This window comes from Corvus hawaiiensis, chromosome 8, assembly GCF_020740725.1.
Source record: "Corvus hawaiiensis isolate bCorHaw1 chromosome 8, bCorHaw1.pri.cur, whole genome shotgun sequence".
Taxonomy (NCBI): Eukaryota; Metazoa; Chordata; class Aves; order Passeriformes; family Corvidae; genus Corvus; species Corvus hawaiiensis.
This window is the reverse complement of record NC_063220.1, coordinates 19,955,759-19,976,168: the sequence shown is the minus strand read 5'-3', so window position 1 is coordinate 19,976,168 and position 20,410 is coordinate 19,955,759. Positions and strand designations below refer to the sequence as shown.

Here is a 20,410-nt window from a genome sequence, read left to right as displayed (position 1 = left end):
CAGTTTACATGAGGGATAGCTGCTGCCTGCCCATCTGCCAGTGCCCTACTCAGCATCCCAGCTCCAGCTTGTGCTGCTCCCTCTTGCAGGAGGGACAGGGGCTTGGAAGAGTGGAGTTGTAGAGAGGTGATAGTGAAAGCTGTGTGCTGGGCCTCAGAATGAGCTGTAACAAAATATTTCTGCAATGCCCCAGGCACACCTGCTATTACAGAAATCCCCTCAGACTCTGTCCCAGCGCCAGGCAGCACCTGCACAGGGAGCGGGCTTCCTCCTGCACCAGCATTGCTCTGTCAAGATGAAGGCAGAAATCACAGCATGATAAAACCTGTCCTGGGGATGTGGGAGGTGGGGCCTCAGCACAGCTTGAGACATAAATAATCTCCCTACACAGCAGTTAGGGGAACAATTGTGTGGGAGTATCTCTTGGTAAAAAGATGCTCAAGGAAAGATGGTCTTGAAGGAAAGCAAGGAATTTATGAGTGGCAGAGTGGGCTCTCCAGTGAAGACAGAGCTTCCTGGGTGCCAGCAGGTCATTCACCAGACCTACCTCACCACGGTGAGTCACTGCACCAAAGAGCCAAATTTAGTCTGAAACAACCCAAATCAGCCATTCTCTTGTGTAGCCTCCCAGGACATGCTTGTGCTACAAGCACAGATCTTTAGACTGCTCTCCAGCTAATCTATGCAGCACTAAGATGTGATCCCTTCCTCATACCTTCAGCCTCAAGATTCACTTAGGGAAAGGTGAAAGGGTGTAAAGGGAAGTGAGAGCAATGAATATAGAGTATTTTATGCAGAAAAGAGACAGTAAGCCCCAGGCACACAGTCTGACCCAGCACAGGAAGAACACAGTCACATACAGGATTGTGTAAAAGGCCTTGAAGGTCACATATAGAGGAGTAATTACAAGTATATCCAGAAAACTGAGCAAAATGGCTGTCATGGAAATCTATGGAGATAAATGCAAAGGACAGACTGAAAGCTTGAATGCAGGGGATTCATGAGTGGGATGCTGCAGAACAGCCCTGTATTTCCGTTTAGTTGGGAGCTTCTCATAATCCTCTTTCAACCTTGACTTGCAGAACTTGGTCTTGCTTTACTTCTATTTATTTCTTTTTTTTTTAGCCCTGACTGTATAGTCAAAGTCTTTTCTCAATAAGAAGTAGGAAGGTGGCATTTACAGGGAAGAGTTGAACAGAAGTCACCATGTGTTCTTGTTTCACCAGCTTAAAAATGGCTTCTGGTGACACTGTGCAGTCTCAGCACTGACTGACAGCAGAGCTTACCCTATGAGCTCAATACCTTCTCCCATGCAACCAAGAAGTCCAGCTGTGGTCCACTCCAACCCTGAGAGTGATGGAGGCTGTCAGACTTATCCTGCAGCCAGAGAAAAGATGGAGCCAGATCCTTTGAAAGAACCTGGTGAAAGTCCAAGAAAAAACAGTGTTGAGAGGCTTTACTAAACTTCTGTGGTACTGCATTCACCTAGCTCTCACATCTTAGAGGAGTGAATATTGCAGAGCTACTGGTGTTCTTGACAAGATCTTGACAAGTTTCTTGTCCCACTTGAGACTAGTAGAAAACTGTAAAGAAAATGGCCTCAAAGTCTTTGCAAGGCTAAAGGTGTTTAGCCAGCAAGGTGCCAAGCCATCATATGAGGTGATAGAGCATCGGGATAATGTTGGCTTGGCATCATACTGATCTCCTAAAAATAAGTTGTACCCTTGAACAGCACCAGCTTCTGGAAACCCCAGCAGGCTTGTGGAAACCCAGACAACCTCTGAATACGCCTCTGACATGGAAATAACTGCATTTTCAATGCAAGGGAAAAGTCAAAAGGCATAAGTGGGGAAGACTTGCCCATTATAGCTGGGAAATCAGGAGCATCTCTGGGAACAAAAACTTGGGTTCCTGACTTGAGGTCAGCTCTTCCAACCATAAGACTCCCCCTCCTTCAGGCCCCAGTTTCCTAAATCTCATCTCCACTTCCAAAAGGATGAGGTGATGACCAAACTGCTTCTCTAGACTCCTCAGAAGTATAGCTGTGCATCAGCACTGCCTCACAGCAGTGGAGCTGGCTGAAGTCTCTGTTCACTTCAGGGGATGTTCACGAGGGTGAAGATGCCATGCCCTGGCTCTGTGAGCTGCCAGCACCGTATGTTTCCAAGGAATATACAAGAAAGCTGCAGCAGCAACAGCTGTGAGCTAATCTGCTTCCTCCCCCTGGGGCTCAGCTCGGTCTCTCATTACTATGGATCAGCTCAAGGCCTGACGCAGTAGCCCTGCTTTCCCCCACAGGACATCAGTGGCCACTGGGATAACAGGAGTGCCAGGGAACTGAACAGCATCCCTTGCGTGTTGAAGATACCTGTGCAATACACTTCCTCAGCTGTCCTGCAAGAACTGCAGGTGTCACAGCCCAGCATTCACCAGGTCCAACTCAGAAAGCTGTTTTGGCAGACCAGTTTGAGGTATTATGGATCAACTAAAAATGGGCATCCAACTGAAGCTTAAAAAGGAGACTTACAGACACCTCTCAAGAAAAATGCAGACCCACCTTTGGCAGAACATATGCCACCAGAAAGGCAGAAGCTTGCTCCAAATCTTGACTGAGCAGAGCAGAACAAAGCTCTGGTTCCTCAAGCTTGTCTGCTTTGAGCTGTCCCTTCACTGCAAAGCTGCAGTGGATAACACCCTGCAAGCCCTGTACTGCAGTGCTGTACAGCCATATCACAACTGCTGTGCACTAGGAAAACTTGATAGACATGAGCACAAAACCAGTACTGGTTTGGGATCCTTACCATTGGTGTAGACCTAAGTTGCTGGGTTCACTGAACATCCTGATGGTGTAAAGCTGTGTCTCAGCACACACCTCTACAATACAGTAACAGTCTCTGAGGTTTTTCTGCATCTGCAAACAACCTGTGGATAAAAAAGAGAACAATATGAACATTTCACAGCTGAAAAGTATTCATAATTCCTAGTACCTAGCACATGCATCTCAACAGCTGTAGCCAGCCAACCAGCCAAGCCCCTCACAGGCCAACAGCTATCAGGCCCTTGGGGCACTTATAAACCTTAGTGGCCCTAACCAGCCTCACGCCAGCTTCCACCACTCCTGACCGCAAGTCCAGTGATTCTATATATTAAGGGACTCTGCCAGGTTGCACATTTCTATCTCACAGCAGGAAGTCAAAAACAAAGTGCCCCCACCATAGGGAAAGAAAGGGCTGTCCTAGAACATGGCCAGGGGCATTCTTAACTCCAATACAAAATTTAAAACCCTGCATCACTTGTCCTTCTCTAAATAAGAAGTGCACTGTGCTAACTCAGGAAGCCACTGGGATCTTCGAGGAGCAGGTGTTACATGTCCAGGGGCAGGCAGGGTGGGTAGCTTCCCCCAGAGGACAGGCACTGGGGAATGAAGACCTTTCTGCAAACCAGCTTCCACCTTTTGAGGAAATTAGCAGAGCAGGTGATGGGTCATTGCTTTCCAGGAAACTTGGGACCAGGAATTTGGGATTTATTCACTGTCTGTGGGCCCTGCTCTTTTGCCAGGTGGATTTTTTTAATAGTTCCTATGCCCGCAGTAATCAGCAGCTTGATGCTGCACAAGTCAGCAGGTCTCAGACCCGAGACAGAGATGGGGTCAAACGCCCAGTGCCGGCTCGGAGGTGTGGTGTACGAGTGCCGCACCAACGCGGACCGGGTGCCCGCCTGTGCTCGCCCCGCAAACCGACAGGGAGGAGGAAGGAGCAGCGTGCGTTTCTACGGGGTCGTTATGGCAACTGCGCGGGCAGGAGCCCGGGCCGCTTCTCCGCGGGGGCTGCGGGCAAGGACCCCGCCCTGTCCTCGGCGCTGCGGAGGCAGGTGGGGCACCGGCAGGGGAGCGGAGCGCGAGGAGCCTGTTGGCAGCGTGGGAGGATGCGGGCTGGGAGCGGCGGGCCGCGGGCAGCCCCGGGGCGGGGACAGCCCGGTACCGGCAGAGGAGCGGGGCCCAGTGGCTGCCGGTCGGGGGTGCTGTGAGAACTGTGAGCCCCAGGGATTGGCCTTTCCCGGGGATCTGGAAAAGGGCGGCACAGCCCGCTGGGAGAGCCGCGGAGCCGGGCAGGTGGCTCGGGGGGGTCTGGCGGGGCCGTCGCTCACCGGCAGCAGCGGGTCCCGGCTCCGCGTGGTGCTGAACGGACAGCGGCGCCGCGCTGCGCATGCGCGGCCGCCCGCCGGGGCAGGGGCGTGCACTGGGACCGGGGAATGGGGGCAGCCGGTGTGCGCCGGGGAACCGGGGCCGTGGGGAACGGGGGCAGCCGGTGTGCGCCGGGGAACCGGGGCCGTGGGGAACGGGGGCAGCCGCTGTGCGCCGGGGAACCGGGGCCGTGGGGAACGGGGGCAGCCGGTGTGCGCCGGGGAACCGGGGCCGTGGGGAACGGGGGCAACCGGTGTGCGCCGGGGAACCGGGGCCGTGGGGAACGGGGGCAGCCGGTGTGCGCCGGGGAGCCTCGGTAGCTGCGGGGCTGAGCAACCGGTGTGCGCCGGGGAACTGGGGCCGTGGGGAACTGGAGCAGCTGGTGTGCGCTGGGATCTCGTGTGCGCTGGGGAAACGGGATCGCTGAGGAACTGGGACAGGCGGTGTGCGCTGGGGAACCGGGGTAGCTGCCGGCCTGCAGCCACCGGTGTGCGCCGGGAAACTGGGTCCATGGGGATCTGGTGTGCACTGGGGATCTGGGATAACTGAGGAACTGGGACAGGCGCTGTGCTCGGGGGAGCGGGTGCGCCCGGTGTGCTGGGGCACCAAGGCCGGTGTGCGCGCCGCACCGTGCCACTGGGAGCAACCTGCAGGAGTCGCTGCGACACCAGAGGGACTTGTGACCACCGTGGGCCGCTGTCCCGCCCGGCGCTCCCCACCACGGGCTGGTGCCTCCCGGTGTGTCCGGGCCGGTCCCGGTAGCGCCCGCCGCCGCCGGGGCGCGGCCAGGGGCGGGGCCGAAGGCGGGGTGGCGGGGCCCGCGCACTTCCGCCCGGCGCCGTGACGTCACGGGCGGCTGCCGGTGTCCGGGGCGGGTGCGGCGCGGGATGGAGCGGCTGGGGCAGCCCCGGTGGGGCCGCAGGTACCGGGGGGCCGGGGCAGGGCAGGGCAAGGCTGCTGCCTCGCCGTGGGGCGCTGCGGCGGGCAGCGGGGCGGTGTCCTCGTCCCGGCGGAGCTCTTGCGGCCGCCCCGCTGCTGCGGCGGGGCAGCCCCGGGGCGGCTCTGGGGCCGAGGGAGACCCGTTGGGTGGCGGGACAGGAATGGCCTCGAGTGAGGCCGCCCCCCAGCTGCGGACTCTGCTGGGGCCGAGTCTAACCGCAGCCTCCAGCCGCAGCTCGAGGGTCTCTGGGCTGCCGGAACCCCTCTGCTCCTTCCCTTCGCGGCCCGAGAGCTCATCTCCGCAGAGATGCTGAGCGTCCGCTCCTCGGAGGGAGACTCCCTGGGGAGAGCCCGGAGCCTTGTTTCTCCCCGCGGGAAGGAGTAAGCACCTGGTCTCTCCCCCTTGCAGGGTGCCCGAGTGGCCCGGCACTGGATGCGGGGACTGGCCGACAGGTAGAGCTATGCTCAGACATGGAAGCTGGGCACAGCTACGGTGCGACTCGTGTGGTAACGCTGCAGCAGCTTCTTGCTGCTTCGCTGAGGGACAGGGCTTCCTTCAGCAGCTGATGGAAAGCCCCACCCAAGCTCTCCTGGAGGGCACTTCGGGCAGGTAGACTCGGATGCCTGAGCAATGAACGTCCCAAGCTGGGGAGGTGGTGATGCAGGGGGCAGGCACGTGCCCTGCTGATGGCTAGTCAAGGAGCTATTCCCTGTGGGCTGATTGTGGGAAACGTCCCTGAGTCTTTCTTTCTGGCTGTTCCTCCTAGAGGCACCCGGCAGTAGGTGTGAGCTGATCTAGCCTGGCTCCTGCAGTAGCCTGGCTTTCTGGTGTCTGATGATGAGTGTGACCCCGACCAGGGGATGCCTCCTGGACCTGCCCTGGGAAGACATCTTGGTTCCTCATATCCTCTCTCATCTGCCACTGCAGCAGCTCCTGAGCCTGCAGAGGGTCAGCAAGTCATTCCAGTCTCTCATTCAGCTGTACCTGGCCAACATGCGCTGCTTTGACTCAAGCCAGGTATTGGATGACTCTGAGGCTGGGGGAGGCAACAGATGTCCTACTGCTCTGGAACTAACAGGGGAGCATCTGTCTATGTGGGGAGAAGAAACCCTTGGCAAGGAGGGTAGTTTCTGCTCAGGAGCTTGGGCTAATGGCTCAGGTGTCAAACTGGACAGATGGGCTCAGGGAGGAGAGGCAGTGATTCAGGGCCCAGCAATGCCAGTGTCTTGAGTAAGAGGCCCTAGGAGGAGTAAGCCTGGAAACTCCACCCAGGCTATTATGGGGCACTGGCTGGGAGAAACAGAAGTTTTGGAGTGCCATGTCCTTCTCGAAGGTTGTGCAGTAGGTTGGGTCTGATGGGAGATAACTCTGTGCTTGGTCTTCAGGGAAAGTTTGTGCTATTCCTGGGAGCCACTGCCTGGGACTGGGAAAGACTAGAGTAGCTGCTGTTCTGAGGACACAGAGTGGTCTAGCAAAGAGATTTTTGGAAAGCAGAGGTGTGGAGCTCATCATGGGTATATAAATGCAGAAGTGATGATCTGGGATGGAGAAACCAGAGTATGATCTATCTCATCTTGTGGCAGTAGCCTTGGCATGAGGTGAGCAGTCTGATGGTAGGTTTTGCCCTGGGATGAGAACAGGGTATGGCTTTGGTCACTACTGTCACAGCAGAAGAGAGAAGGGGAGAGAGTATTTGGTAAGGATCAGGCTTATCTGAAACCCTGGGGGGATGCCTCATTCTTCCCTGGTTCCCCACGCAGATTGGACCTGCCATCCCTCGAGCTGCTTTTGTTAACCTGTTGAAGGACAACGAAGTTCTGCAGCAGCTGGCACTCCAGAACTGCTCCGACTGGCTGACAGACCAGGAGCTGCTCCCAGTCATCGGGCAGAACCACCACCTGCACCGGATCCAGCTGAAGGGCTGCGCCCAGCTCAGCCGCCATGCGCTGGTGGCCATCTCACTGAGCTGCCCCAGCCTGCGCCAGCTCTCCCTGGCTCACTGTGAGTGGGTGGACAGCTTGTCCCTGCGCAGCCTGGCTGACCACTGCAAGGCGCTGGAGGCTGTGGACCTGACGGCCTGTCGCCAGCTGAAGGACGAGGCCATCTGCTACCTGGTGCAGAAGTGCAGCAGGCTCAAGTCTCTGTCACTGGCTGTCAATGCCAATGTGGGTGACGTGGCAGTCGAGGAGACTGCCAAGTGCTGCCCAGAGCTGGAGCACTTGGACCTCACAGGGTGTCTGCGAGTCAAGAATGACTCCATCAGGTACTGAGCAATGTGGGGATGGCAGGTATTTGGGGTGGGGGGAGGAAGAGAACCAGAGAGGAAAGTCAGATCTCTTCATGCTAAAAGCAGTGAGAGCTTAGTCTGGGAGAGAAGCCACTAGCAAGCCCTTCAGGAGAGGCACTGTATGCTACTGCCAGCAAATTTCCCAGCATATCATGGAGGGTAGGTCTGGGATCCAACCATGTCCCTTGACTTTATCTCATACCACCATGGTGCTGCTCCCAAAGAATGGTGCGTGTGGCACAGTCACGAGCACTGGGCTGCTGCGAGTAGAGAAGAGTGTGAGTGGTGCACTTAGAAGTCCTGACTTGCAACTTGTATGTGCTCTCTTTCTTGGCAGGGTCCTGGCTGAGTACTGTCCCAAGCTGCGCTCGCTGAAGGTCAAGCATTGCCACAACGTGGCTGAGTCCAGCTTGAGCATCCTCCGAAGCCGTGGGGTGGAGCTGGATGTGGAGCCTCCGCTGCAGAGGGCTCTCGTTCTGCTGCAGGACGTGGTTGGCTTCGCCCCTTTCATCAACCTTCAGATCTAGAACTGCTGCTGCTGGGGAGGGGGGGACTGACAATGCTGGGATCCCAGAAGGATGCCTGAACTGGCTGCTGTTGAGACGTGCAGAGGGAGAGGTCAGTCCCGTTGGTGAGGCTGGCCTGGGGCTCACTCTTTCCTCTGGGGCTGTTTAGCAGCCACTGAGTGTTCGTAAGTGGACTTCATTGGTGCCTCTGGGGAAAGTAACTCCCTCTGCAGTGGCATGGAAAGAGCGAGTGATTTGCAGGAACACCATGGTGCTGAACAGGCCTTGGTCAGGCCAACTAATAGATAGGATTTATTATTTGTTGTATTTTAAATCTTTAAGCGGCAGCTGTCCAGAAAGCAGGGGAGTGTTTGATGGGGACTGTCCCCTACGGTGGGTGTGCAGGGCATGCCAGCAGAGCTGTGGAACAAATCAGGCCAGCAGAAAGAATAGCTACCAGCCCTCCTCTTGGGAGAGGGCAGGCCCCTCTGGGCTCTGAGAGGAGGGCAGTGAGCCTAGCTCCAGCCCACAGCCACTGGCCAGCCTGGCATCAAAGGACTAGAATGGCCCCAGTGCAGGCAGTGTGTCTGCCCAGGCCTAGGGTGCTGGTTTAGGCTGGGGCAAGGTGGGAGTTGTTTTCATGGGGAACATGCTCCTAATGGCAGTTAGACTGACAGAAAAATGCCAAACCTAACTGTCCTGTCACTAAAAGCAGTTGATCATTGTCATTTGTTTCTTCCAGCATCTGACTTAACATTTTAGTAGTGCCCAGGCCTGCTACTGTATTTTGCTCCCTGCTGCGTGGCTGGAGCTTTGACTCTCAACAGTGGTGAGAAATGGAAGGAGCACTGACTCTGCTGTCAGCTGGAGTTTATGGGGAGAGCTGCAGATTGTGTTGGCAGGGAGAGCCTGGTTCTGGAGTTGAGCCTAAGCCCTTTTATCCGCTAGGCAGTTAATCAAACAGCACCTGCATCTTGAGAATGTGATGAAGAGAGTAATTAGAGGATGAGAGGATGACCCTGCTCCCGTCTTTGGCCCTAGGAAGGACTGCAGGCAGTGTCTGTAAAGCATGTGCATGCTCTGGCTGAACTACACACCAACTCACATCATCTTTATTAATACTGGCACTTAAAGCAACAGTGCACAAAGACTTGTTAAAAAGGTTGCTGCAAAAGCACATGCCACATCTCAGATCTAAAAATGTCCCATGCAAGGAATAGCAGAGTATGCCCAAGCCCTGGAGAGCCACTGCGGTGTGCCCCTGGGGGCAGAGGGATAGCTACACAAGGAGAGAAGTCCCCTCAGCCAGGTTAGCTGAGGGAGCTGAAAGCAGTGTCTTGGCTTCCAGGTTGGTTCAAGTTAGTGGCAGGTGGAGTCGCCTCATTCCTAGCACCACATATCCATCCTGCCATGCCTGGCAGTGAGGTGGAAAGCTGAAGAGCAGAAGGACCTGGCTGTCAGTGGAACTTGTACTTCCTGGCTGGTTTTAGACTGATGTAGGTTCTCTTCATCTCCTCGCTCTCAGGCTTCTTGATGTCTTTGTACCTCTCTCCTTTTGTACTCACCACCTGGTTATCAATATAGCGGATCAACTTCTTGGGAGCCTAGAGAGGAAAGATATTAGCACCAAGTGGATGGACAGCCACACTGCTAGAGAAAAGGAGGGGGCAAGCAAAAGCAGAGCTGCACTATGGGAGGTGGGTGGGTAGGCTGCTTTACAATTGTCTTGTCTTGGGAATCTTGGCCAAAACTGGGAAGGATGCTGTCTAATGGGAGGGAGCAAGAGCCACGGTAGTCAGAAAAGGTAAGAACTGATAGTCCCTGCAGCACCTTAGCTGAGCTAATCTTCCTTCTTTGACTGACAGGTTCTATGAACAGACCTGCCTGTGGCCTGTTCCGTTGTTTTTTTGGACTTGCAGCCTGTTTTTTTTAAACCTTGTATGGACATTCAAACTGCTGGTGAGCTGTGACTGGTCTGCTTACCTCTTTGGGTGGAGCTGGCCGATGCGTTTTCTGATCGTCTGCACTATCCACCATCATGTACCTGAAACACAGGAAGCACTTAGTGGGCACTGTAACATATACTGCCTGGGGCTACTCACAGCCTATGTCCCTACTCCCCAGGCTGGTCAGTGGCTGTGCAGCGTGTCCTATGTGCCTAGATTGCAGCTAGGAGAACTCTGGATGAAATGGGTAAGAAGTCATCCTTCTGGTCAGAATCTAGCAGGATTCTCCTGGAGTAGCATCCTTAGCTGTATGTGAAGGGTATTGAAAACTCAGGTGGTTGAGAATGCTGATAGCCACTGCAGAACTGAGAGGGGTACTGAGGTCTGGTGTGCTCTGCTTTGCTCCCTCAGTCCAAGTTATGGCAGCCAGATGAGACATAGGTGAGATTACAGGACCAATCTGTCTGCTTTTGCCCTGAATGATGGTGTTCCTTTCACATTCCTCCTACTATTTGACTGTGACACAATTCTGTGCTGGAAGCAACTTGATAAAAACATCACCTCATTTCCTATGTAACTGAAACATCAGGGTCCAAGCATTTGCTTGCTGTACTGCTGAGTTGCTACTCTGAGAGTTTGGTGCTGATTTAGCACAGCTGACCATGACTTCTCCCTCAGTAGTTAGTATAGTTGCTCTTGTGTATCTTCAGCTATGGCGATCTGCTTTCTGTACCTGTGCTTGAGTGATGTTTAAAGTACAGGATGTTGCCAAAACGTCATTAAAGTGAAGTTCTCAGAAACATAACAAGCAGCTGGTGCTTTTTTGTTCCCTTGCCTGTCACTCTGAAATGAGCCTGCATAGGAGATGGGCAAGGACAAGGATTAATACTTCTGCCTGGATGCTGTTCTGCCTTGCTTTACCTTTCCTAGCCCATTGACTGTTTATCCTGTCCCTGGGGAGAATGTAAAGTGGAAAAGATGTGGCTGGATAGATGTGTGGAAGCTGTATGCCTGCATGAGGATGCTCATGAAAGCTGAGATCTTAAAGCAGATCGATGAAACCACAGTGTGGGTTCTCCCACTGAGAATTAAATGCTTTTAGAAATGAATATAGGTAAACTAATCTAAAGCTACTTTGATTCCCAGGAAGTCCACAGGAGGAATTCAGAGAGGTTTCTTTAAATGCTTTGAATTCACACCTTCAGCAATTGAGATTTAATCTTCTCAGTGCTGTTGTACAGGCTCTCTTGAAGGTATCCTTAACCTTATTTGGACTGTCCAAGAATGGAGGTATGAATGAGTTACTACACGTCACCATGTGTTTTTTACCTGAGCTGCAGCGTGATGTTTGTGTCTTGAACCTTTAACCAGGACCTCAGCTAACAGCACTGTGACTTACACTTTATCTACAGAAGGCTGAAACCATGCATGCAGCTGTAGTAGTGCTGTGACCCAGCTGGTACAGGTAACGTGTTTCTGTGTCAGAGCTCTAAAAGAAACCAAACCTGTTCTGTTGTTTGGGTTTTGTGGCTTGTTTGTTTGTTGGGGTTTTTGTGTGTATTTGCTTGGATTTTTAGCTTTTTCTTTTCTTTACCCCAGCCGATGATTGTATTTGCACTTAGATGTGTTCAGCTAATATCCACCCCTACTTCTTTAGAGACCTCACTGTTTCCCAAACTGCCACCTCTTCATTTATTTGGAGCAAAATAAGGGGTTCTTTGCTGCTGGGTACTTACTTCTGTAGGATGACCTGTTTTAGTTCCTCATGGTTGGGTGCTCTGCGAGGCCGTGCCAGTTCCTGGGAGGAGACAAGCTGGTGTGTGAACAGCACAACACAGGAGTGTACAGCTTACCCGCTAGCTCAGTGAGCCCAGCTGCTGGTGGAACACCCCAGCCCCTGTGGGAAAGGGGGTGCCAGCCACAGCTCCACTGGGGTCCTGGCTTGGTTGTGGGCACAGCTTAGATTTCTGCTTGTAGCAGACAGCTGTGGGACCTGTGTGTCCCTGAGCAGCTCTGCCCTGCTCCTTGGCCCACTGCCACCCAGGTCAGAGTACAGTACCTTCACACTCACACCTGCTGGGCCAATTTCCACCTTCTCCTCCACAATTAACTGCACTGCCTCTTCCAAGTTCCCCAAGGCCATGGCGAGAGCCTTCTCTGCCTGGCTCACAGTACAGGCCGGGAACATCTCCAGTAGCAGCTCCACCCCATCCTTCAAGTCAGCGCCTTCCTAGTTGGAGCAAGAGACAGAGGTAAGTTGGGGATGCAGTGAGGAGAGGGCTATTGAAAAGGGCCTCTGGTTTTTCAAGGTCAGGAAATTCAGCTTGCCCTTTGCTGAAAGCTCTCTCTCCTTACCAGCATTACTAAATCTGATTCCTGAAGCCAACAGGTGTGTTTGGAAAGATAGACCAACTCCTCTCACTGTCCTTTAATCTCCTCCCTCTGTATTTCAACTTGCTTTAAAGTAGGGCTACTGTGAACTGACTCATCTGTGTGGCCATGCTTAGGAGTGAGCTTTCTGGACCCTGTGGTGCGAATGTCTGACTCCTGCCCACCTTGTGAAGTTGTATGTACTTTGATTAGAAACGAAAGGGCCTGCTAAACACTGACCTGAGGCTACACCAGGAGGAATTAGCATAGCAGCATTTGCTAGAAGGCTGTGGACACAGAATGATTGTACTGCAGAGCAGGAACAGATCAGTACTGCAGAAACAGCAAGCAGGGCATTGGGGGAGGAAGGTGGGGTTGATGTGGAAGGTGCTGCAGTACCCATAGCTGCTGTGGGATCTCTGAAGGCACTGGGACAGGCTCTCAGCCATTACTCTGGCTCACCCTTTCCAGCCACTGGAAATAATGAGCCAGAGCATTGGCTCACAGTCTGTCAGCACATAATTTTCTGACAGTCTTGCTCGGCCATATGATGGAGAAGATCATGGACACAAGTGATGCTGTGTCACAGCCTATGCTGTGGTTCCTTCCAGAGCTGGAAAATGCCCTCAGGTGGTGCTGGTAGCCTAGTGCTGTGTGACTGTCCCCAGTGCTCCTGCTCCTCTGCGGGGTACTCATACCTGGGCCCCGGCTCCGTCTGTTAGAGTGCACAGTCTTTCCCCGTTGCAGACTCCAGCTCCAGGCTCCTGGCCCTTGGTGAGGTCTTCAGAGGGCGCTTCACTCCTGCTTTCCACAGCCTTTTGGCCAAGTTTTTCTTAAAGACACAGTGATATCTCCTGAGGAACAGTCCCACTAAGGCTAGAGCTCTGTGCTTTCTGTTGGCATTAGATTGCTAGCGCATTGTGTGCCAAAGCAAATCTCTCCTTAAGTGACAAGACTTGGAAGCACTACTGTTTCTCCTGCCCTCAGCAGGGATAGCTGTAGCTCTGCTCCCACTGATCTGCAGGAAGCCAGTGCTAGCATATGCTGGAGTGCCTGAGTTCTGCATTTCCAGGCTGTACAGGGTATAGGCTGCTTGCAAATTCAATTCTACTTTTCAATTCTTGGTCCGCTAGTGCTTCGGTTGTGGATATTTCCATTTCTAAGAATTCCCTGGTATTTGCTCTATCTTTGAACTAAGGTGTAATTTTGATTTTAAACTTGGGAATACACTAGGGTAGTCCCCAAGCTGCATGCAAGCCAGCACATCCTGTGATCAGGTTACTCTGATGCATCTCTTTTTTTACAGGCTCTTTTTCTCATTGTAGGAAGAACCATTCCACTTTTATTCTGTACTAAGACTGGGATGGTGCTTTCTTTCCACATTCTGGCTACATCAGGATCCTCAAAGGGTAGGATGCAGGGGAGCAGAGCAGAGCAGTAGATTTTGTCAAGTTCAAGAAAGCAGCAGGTAAGATAAAAGACAGGACTGTCTATTCTACTGTGCAGCCTTCTGGCAAGACAGCAGTGATGTTGCTAGACCAGCAAAATTCAGACTGGTTATGTCCTGGAAGGTTTAATATCCAGGCACTTCAGCCTGTCTGTTCTTTAGTGGAAAGTACCCATGGGGTTGATTGATACAGCAATCCAGCTGGTCTGTGAATGCTGAGGTTAGAAAAGGCCATTGGCACAGTGTAGTCTTCCGTAGTCCTGCATAGTGCAGGTCAGAGCACATCACGGATTTTGCATCTGTGCCAGGGTTCATGGATGAACAGGAAGTGAGTTTTGAGGATGCCCAAAGTCTAGATGTGATACATGTAGTCAGCTGGATACTCTATTTGATGATGCACCCGAGCAAGGCTGCCCAGTGGTAGTGCCACATAGGCAGATGGCTATCAGAGGCAGGCAGAAATCCTCGCTTTCAGAATTAACCTACGGCAGAATTTCAACAAGCAGCCCTGAATTGGGTATTTCTTTCTTATTACTCTGGATTTGATCTCAATAGAGATATTTGGAGAATTGATCAAGAGTTTTTCACTCCAGTACATCTTGGACAGTATTCCATGACTCCAACCTCCCATCTGTTGATATGAAAAACCTGACTGAACGTTCAAAATAAAAACCCCAAACCTGTCAATCAGTTCAGGCTACCTTATGAGTTCCTAACTGTAGCAAACAAGTTTGTATTTTATTCTGTGACATTGTTCAACTCCAAATATTAAGACTAAAAGCATGTACAGATCTTGTGCTGAAATTGTTTGTGTAACTCACCTTTGTTTCGAGCTTCACCAAGCCTTTCTGAGAGGGAGAACATCATTTCACAAACATCCCCACTGCAAGAGACAGAAGCTGTATAATTAGCTTGAGGAGTAAAAGCACTAGCCTATCCTACTTGGATACCATTTTACAGAAAGATAAGGCTTGATGGGAAGTCCAGTAAAATCAACTGGTATTTCAGATGGCCAAGGACCTACCTGCAAACTATATTAGGATTTGCATCTGTGCATTCAGGCAAAGAGTGACTTATCATGATGGCTCAGGTTTGGTACTAATACATCTTTAACTGGGTATAACAAAAGAATTTGTAGTACTGAGGGGCTTGGGGCCAGGCCCCCAGAGTGTGGCATGCACATATAAACCAGTAACAATCACATACCTGTGGATTTCTGCAAAACCAGGGATATATGCCTCCATCATTTCCACAAAGGTATCCATGTCAAAAGTCTCTTCAGAGGACTCTGGTGAGCCCAGCTCTTCCAGGACACCCGTGATATAAGAGAAGAAAACATCATCCATCCCACTGGAGACAAAGAGAACACAGGCAGCAGGGTGAACAGGCCCATTTTTTCCTTTCTCTCCATCCCCATTCTGCCTAACCTTGTGTCTAATACAGCAGCAGAAGGACCTATGTGAACTGTATGTTATGAGGAAATACCACCTGTGAGGCCAAGTCGCAGGTGGTCAGTGGTTGAGAGGGAAGCATTAACAGATAAATAGTGCATGTGGTCCTGCTTCCTGGGCAGCACTGAATGAAAGCCCCAGCTTGTGTTCCAGAGGCTGTGCTCCTGTGGGTGCTTCAGCTGAGCTAACCAAAATATTCCAAGTACCTTAGCTGTTCTACATTGACTGGTGTTTCAGGTGAGGTCATCATATTTTGTTAAGTTACACTTTCTATGGGATGCAGTGTTCTCTGCTTGCTGCTCTCCACGCTTGCGTCACTGCTGCCACCAGCTGCAAAACCAGCTGCTGTGTTCCAGCCTCAAGGTGGCTGTATCTCTGCATGCAGGCAGAGTTCAAAATGGGGAGAGGCCTGACATAGATTATCCTGCTCAGAAAGCCATGTGGGAGCACTGTGGAATGAAGGAAATCCCATATTCTAATGTGTATTACTGGACAGGAAATTAATCATCTTGGTCATCAAAGAAATGACATTGCTAGATTGCAATGCTAAACGATAGTTTTCCAGCATTCCCATCAGAGCCTGAGCAAATTACCTGCATCCTGGATCTGACTTAAAGGAGAGCAAGACAAAGTACAGGCAAAGTACAGAATTCAGTATAATGCACAGAGTGACAATGCAGAGTTCAAGCTGGAACAAAGATACTGGATCTGCCTATCTCAACATACCTGAGATCTGCTGCAGGGACGTGGGACTGGATGAAGCGCGTCAGTGTGTCTTGAATGATTCTTTCAAGCTCCATGTCTCTTTAAACCTTTTTCTTTAAAAAAAAGAAGGAAAAAGAAAACTCCATGTAATTTCAATAAAATCAAAATGCAGGTATGGTATAGGTAAGTGTGCTCTTCCCATGAGAACTATTCACAAAATCCTCCAATGTCTTGTCATCTCCGGGTAACAGCGGGCAAAGATATCCATAAAAAGCTGCAGTATGAGGATCCACTGGAAAAGGGAGCCCAATATCTGACTCTGTTCATGCTGTCAGTATGCAGCTGTACTGTACATTTAAAATGTCCCCTCTCAGAAGCAAAGCTGTAAATTCAGATGTGTCCAGCTACAGGACTGCAGGGACACCTTCTGAGCTGGAAGACTGTGCTGTCCAGTGAGGAAGAAATGGGTAGCGGGCTTGTACACTCAGTGCAGAAAGGGGTGGACCTTCCAGCTAAGAGCATATGCAGTGATGCTTGGACTCGACTCAGGAATGAGTGGGAGGAAGGGTAATGTCTCCTAAAGAAAGGACATCCTAGAGCATATTTTACTGGGACATACCAAGCAGGGCACAGACAAGTAGTCTGCCAGCCAAAATATCAAAGGTCTCCAGGTCAGGCATGGGCTGCCAGTGGAATCCTGCCCAAACAGCAGCCTGTTGTTGTGCTCAGTAAATGAGCCATTCTACAGTTGATACAGCTGCAACAAGGGGCACTTGATAACCCAAAACTCAGGGGAGTCCTAAGAATCACAGAGCTCCTACAGAAGCAGTGGCAAAAAGGGGCTACCCACAGCCCTGCTTCAGCTATCGGTACTGAGCCTGGACTGAATGGAGTGGAAAAAAAGCTGTTTCTTAACCATTCCTTCCCCTTGGGGTCTACAGAGCTGCTGGGTGGACAAATTTGTGGTATAAGCACCAAGTTCTTCCCAGGAAGGAAACCAACCTTGCATTCAGAGAAATTGGTATCGTCATTGGCCAGAGAGGTTCCAAGGGTCATCGTGCTCCCATCAGTGCAGCTCTCTCATTTCAACTACACTAGGACCTGACCAGGCCTGTTTGACACAGAACTCATGGACCACTCATATAGGTTGCTGACAGACAATTCTGATTTCCCATGGGAATCAGAAAGCTTTGGTATTTCCCTAGATTAGCTTCCCTAGATGAGCAGCTAGCAGGATATAAACAAAACCACTGCATGACACAGCCAAGTTTAGAATTACAGAACTTGGGACATCAAAACGCCTTATGTATTATACCTTCAAATGCTACACTTTTTCTAGTGATGACCTACAATAGTTAAGGGGAGATTCACTAGAAGAGCTTATGCTATGTGCTCAGTTTTGTGTGAGAGTGATTTACAATGCACAAAATTATCTACAACCCAGAGGCAGGAGAAATCACTCTCCTGAGAGCTCAATTTTCCTGAAAAGGTGTTACCTGGCTTCTAAACTCCCAGTCATAATTGCAACGTGGATTTTAAGATCACTTCACTAGTTGTCACTGGTTCAAATAGATCTGTGAAAGTCTTTCTGCATTTCCTGTTGTTGCAATGTGGGTTCTGTGTAACATGTTGCACAGGATTTATTTTTAAAAGCATATGATGAAATGATACTCCTATTGCTCTGCTCACAGCTACAGCCTCACAGTTTTGCACTGTCAGAACACAAGACCTTCAGCTCTTGGAAATCCTCGTAACTTTTCTGACAAACCCTGGTCTTTGAACACTGGGGTTTATTATTAAAGAGTGAGAAGTGGAGCACTGTATGTCATCTCATTAAGGCAGACAGCTTAAAATACCAGGAGTGCTTACTTGATCCACATAACATCACATGGCACATGTATTTCCTCACCTCAGGCAGAGAAAAGTGGTATCAGTTCTCAAACTGTGAATGTGAAAATTATTCATTTGCTGTATTAGATACTTCGGCCAGCATCTCAACAGGGTGTCCCACCTTACTGTCAGTGTTGAGAACCCAGCAATCTCAGCAATCTCCATCCCCTTGCATTCTCCTTCCCAACACATTAATGTCAAATTTAGTTTGTTGGTTTCGTTGGGTTTTTTTTGTAAAACAAATATAGAAATAATATCCCTCTAAAAGTACCATTGTCCTTGTCGTGTATGAAATAGCTACTTATGCTGTATTGAAGAAAAGTTGGTATGAATCTCTCTTCCTCAAAAAAAAAAAAAAAGGGGGCGAGAATCTGAACCGTTTGCATACAACTAGATTGTTTTGGAAGGCTCTTTCAACTCCAACTTCAGTAATCATTCTCAAATGGTCAATGTGATGGAATGGGAATGACTGTGAGCCTTGGACTTTTTATTAACAAGATAGATCTGACCAATTTAGAAAATATTTCTGAGCTAAGGAACTGCCATTTGGATGTATATCAACTTTTATGGGATCATAAATTTGACTAGAGGTTTCTGCAAGTGGAGGAGGTGGGTGTTGTATCCTTGGATGTTTCTCAGAACAGGTTAGAGAAAGTTTAGGTAAATCTGATCTGGCTGAGGGATTGATTAAAGGTTCATTTAGCTCAAGTGTCAGTGATTATTTTTATGTGAGTGAGTAATGGGACAGGGATGGTTCACTGAGCTCTCTCTGAAATTTTTTTCTGAAAAAGCAAAGAGTATGTCTTATGCTGCTCGGTGTGTCTGCGCTTGGGGAAGTGCATTTATCTGGGATATAAGGCCCTCTCAGTGCAGCCTGTGACATACAGGCTCAGAGGAAACTTCTCAAAAGACATATATGCAGGGCAAAGAGTGAGCTGTGGCTATACTCCACTGAACTACTTTGGTGGCTTAAAAGAAAACTTTCCAAGCTAAGAGACACTTCACAGACAATTTCAGTGCTTCTATTTTTTGTTTTTCTTACTAAGGAAGTCCCTGAAAGGGCTTTCACAGTGTGGTTGCTATGGGAAAGCAGGCTGAGGTCACTGTGTGTGTTAACACAATTAACTGCTTAATGCTCTAAAATTGAAATAAGACTTGTTTATAGCTTAGCCCCAGTAAATTACAGTAACAGAAGATAGTAATGCCAGTAGCCAGACTCTGCCCTCCCCTCTAGATCTACACTGGAAAGCTGCACTTGGGTACTCTACTGACACAGGGCCCTTACCAGAGCAGATGTGTCACCTGTGCGAGGTCTTCGGCTCACGGCCAGTGCTTATGAAGTCACTTCAGTGCCTGCAGAGGAGTCGACAGTCCATCCTATGACTGCCAGGCCCAAGCAAGGAATGAGGGAGCCCCTTTATGGGAAAGGAAAGCTGCATTAGCTGAAGCAGGAGCACAAGAGAATCATTCTGTATACTGATGTCTTTATGCTTTATGTTACTTGTGACCATTTCCCCTAATGCAGATGATACAGCTTTATTCTTTGGAATAAAATGTACTTTGTGAAAGGATAGCATGGTTGTGAGAACAGTGTACCTGCCAACGCTCAAATTCACTGTGATGTCGTGATGTTTTTCAACATCCACAGTACATGTAGCAGGGTCAGCAGTGGTCCCTGCACATCACCAACGTATTCCAAAAGCACTGGTGGCCTCATCGCCATGGCCAAGCAGAAGTTGTTTCTCGAGGCTTTAAGGAGACCGGCGGGCGAGCGCTGTGTGTCCCTGCTGCGCAGGTCGCCAGGGCCGGAGCTCCGCGGGGGAGCGGCAACACCGGCTGGGCAGCCCCGGGGCGGCTTTCACTGCTCTCGGGCTGCTCCCCGCCATCCCGCTCTGCGGGCCAGGCTTCCCTCGCCGGGGCTCGACAGCGAGGCCGCAGAGAGCCCGAAACACGCGGTGCACGGGCCGGATCCCCCCCCCGCCGTGCCGCCCGCACCGCGGGTCGATCCCCGCACCGCAGAGGCTGCGCGTTACCCTGCCCGGCCCCTTGGCCCGTCTCCCGCCCCCCGCGCTGCGGACCCCGGAGGAGAGCCCCACTCCCGGTTTCCCCCGGCTCCCCGGCGCTGTGTCCCTTGTCCCGTATCCCGTGCCCCCATCCCGTGCCCCGCGTCCCCGCGGGCGGGGCGGTAACGGGCGCGCGCCGCCGCCGGCGGGGGGGGTTAGCGGTCACCTGATCGCCCGCGCGCCCCCGCCGCGCCGTCCTCCCTCCGCGCGGGGCCCGCGCAGCGCGCTCGAACGCGTCACGTGGCCGCGCCCGCCGCCAGCCGCCGGGGTGCGCGCGGCAGGGCAGGGCCGGCAGGGCAGGGCAGGGCAGGGCAGGGCGGCTGCGCGCTGCCGCTCCCCGCGCCGCCATCTTCCGTGTGGGCAGCAGCCCGGGCAGGCGCGGCGCGGCGCGGGGCGGGGCTGCAGCGTCTGGGGAGGGCTGGGGACGCGGTGGTGCTTGGTGGAGTCACCCCGGGAGAGGCTCCCCGGAACTTTCATCTCTGCCGAGTGCGAGAGATGCGTTCCCTGATGAAAGTAGCGCGCTTTCAAGTGTTTGGGCCAAGCTGCCCTGCTCTCTGGGCCGCCCATCGTGCAGTCCCCTGGCGAAAGAGCCACTCCGCTACACGCAGGCTCGACAAGCTGC

At 51.8% G+C, this 20,410-nt stretch overlaps 3 protein-coding genes across 7 annotated transcripts in view; 1 reads left to right on the top strand and 2 right to left on the bottom strand.

Annotated features, from left to right (window-relative positions):
• The window catches only part of PSD (pleckstrin and Sec7 domain containing), a 45,735-nt gene extending 41,512 nt beyond the window's left edge, over positions 1–4,223 (bottom strand). Inside the window, exons 1-3 of one of the 2 annotated variants that reach the window (XM_048312111.1) lie at positions 4,147–4,223; positions 2,802–2,922; positions 1,287–1,419 (exon numbers count right to left, since the gene is read on the bottom strand). The gene's annotated coding sequence lies outside the window, so the exon portion shown is untranslated. The remainder of the gene's footprint in view (positions 1–1,286; positions 1,420–2,801; positions 2,923–4,146) is intronic. The other variant, XM_048312112.1, reaches the window with a different exon arrangement.
• FBXL15 (F-box and leucine rich repeat protein 15) lies at positions 3,765–8,357 on the top strand. 3 transcript variants are annotated; one of them, XM_048312136.1, is made up of 4 exons: positions 3,765–3,870; positions 5,890–6,140; positions 6,884–7,386; positions 7,748–8,357. In XM_048312136.1, exons 2-4 carry the CDS (start codon positions 5,958–5,960, stop codon positions 7,935–7,937), a joined length of 876 nt encoding a protein of 291 aa, XP_048168093.1. In that variant the 5' UTR covers positions 3,765–3,870; positions 5,890–5,957; the 3' UTR covers positions 7,938–8,357. The 3 variants fall into 3 exon arrangements, with proteins under 3 accessions (XP_048168093.1, XP_048168094.1, XP_048168092.1); XM_048312137.1 differs by lacking the exon at positions 3,765–3,870 and adding an exon at positions 3,950–4,031; XM_048312135.1 differs by lacking the exon at positions 3,765–3,870 and adding an exon at positions 4,998–5,105.
• Positions 8,358–9,001: 644 nt separating this feature from the next.
• CUEDC2 (CUE domain containing 2) lies at positions 9,002–20,044 on the bottom strand. 2 transcript variants are annotated; one of them, XM_048312138.1, is made up of 10 exons: positions 19,955–20,044; positions 19,011–19,140; positions 15,857–15,948; positions 14,886–15,029; positions 14,501–14,562; positions 12,931–13,064; positions 11,922–12,092; positions 11,599–11,660; positions 9,900–9,960; positions 9,002–9,520 (listed from the first exon to the last, which is right to left on the bottom strand). In XM_048312138.1, the coding sequence occupies exons 3-10, from the start codon at positions 15,928–15,930 to the stop codon at positions 9,374–9,376; spliced, it is 855 nt and encodes a 284-aa protein (XP_048168095.1). In that variant the 5' UTR covers positions 15,931–15,948; positions 19,011–19,140; positions 19,955–20,044; the 3' UTR covers positions 9,002–9,373. The 2 variants fall into 2 exon arrangements, with proteins under 2 accessions (XP_048168095.1, XP_048168096.1); XM_048312139.1 differs by lacking the exon at positions 19,955–20,044 and adding an exon at positions 19,322–19,697.
• Between the last annotated feature and the right edge of the window lie 366 nt (positions 20,045–20,410).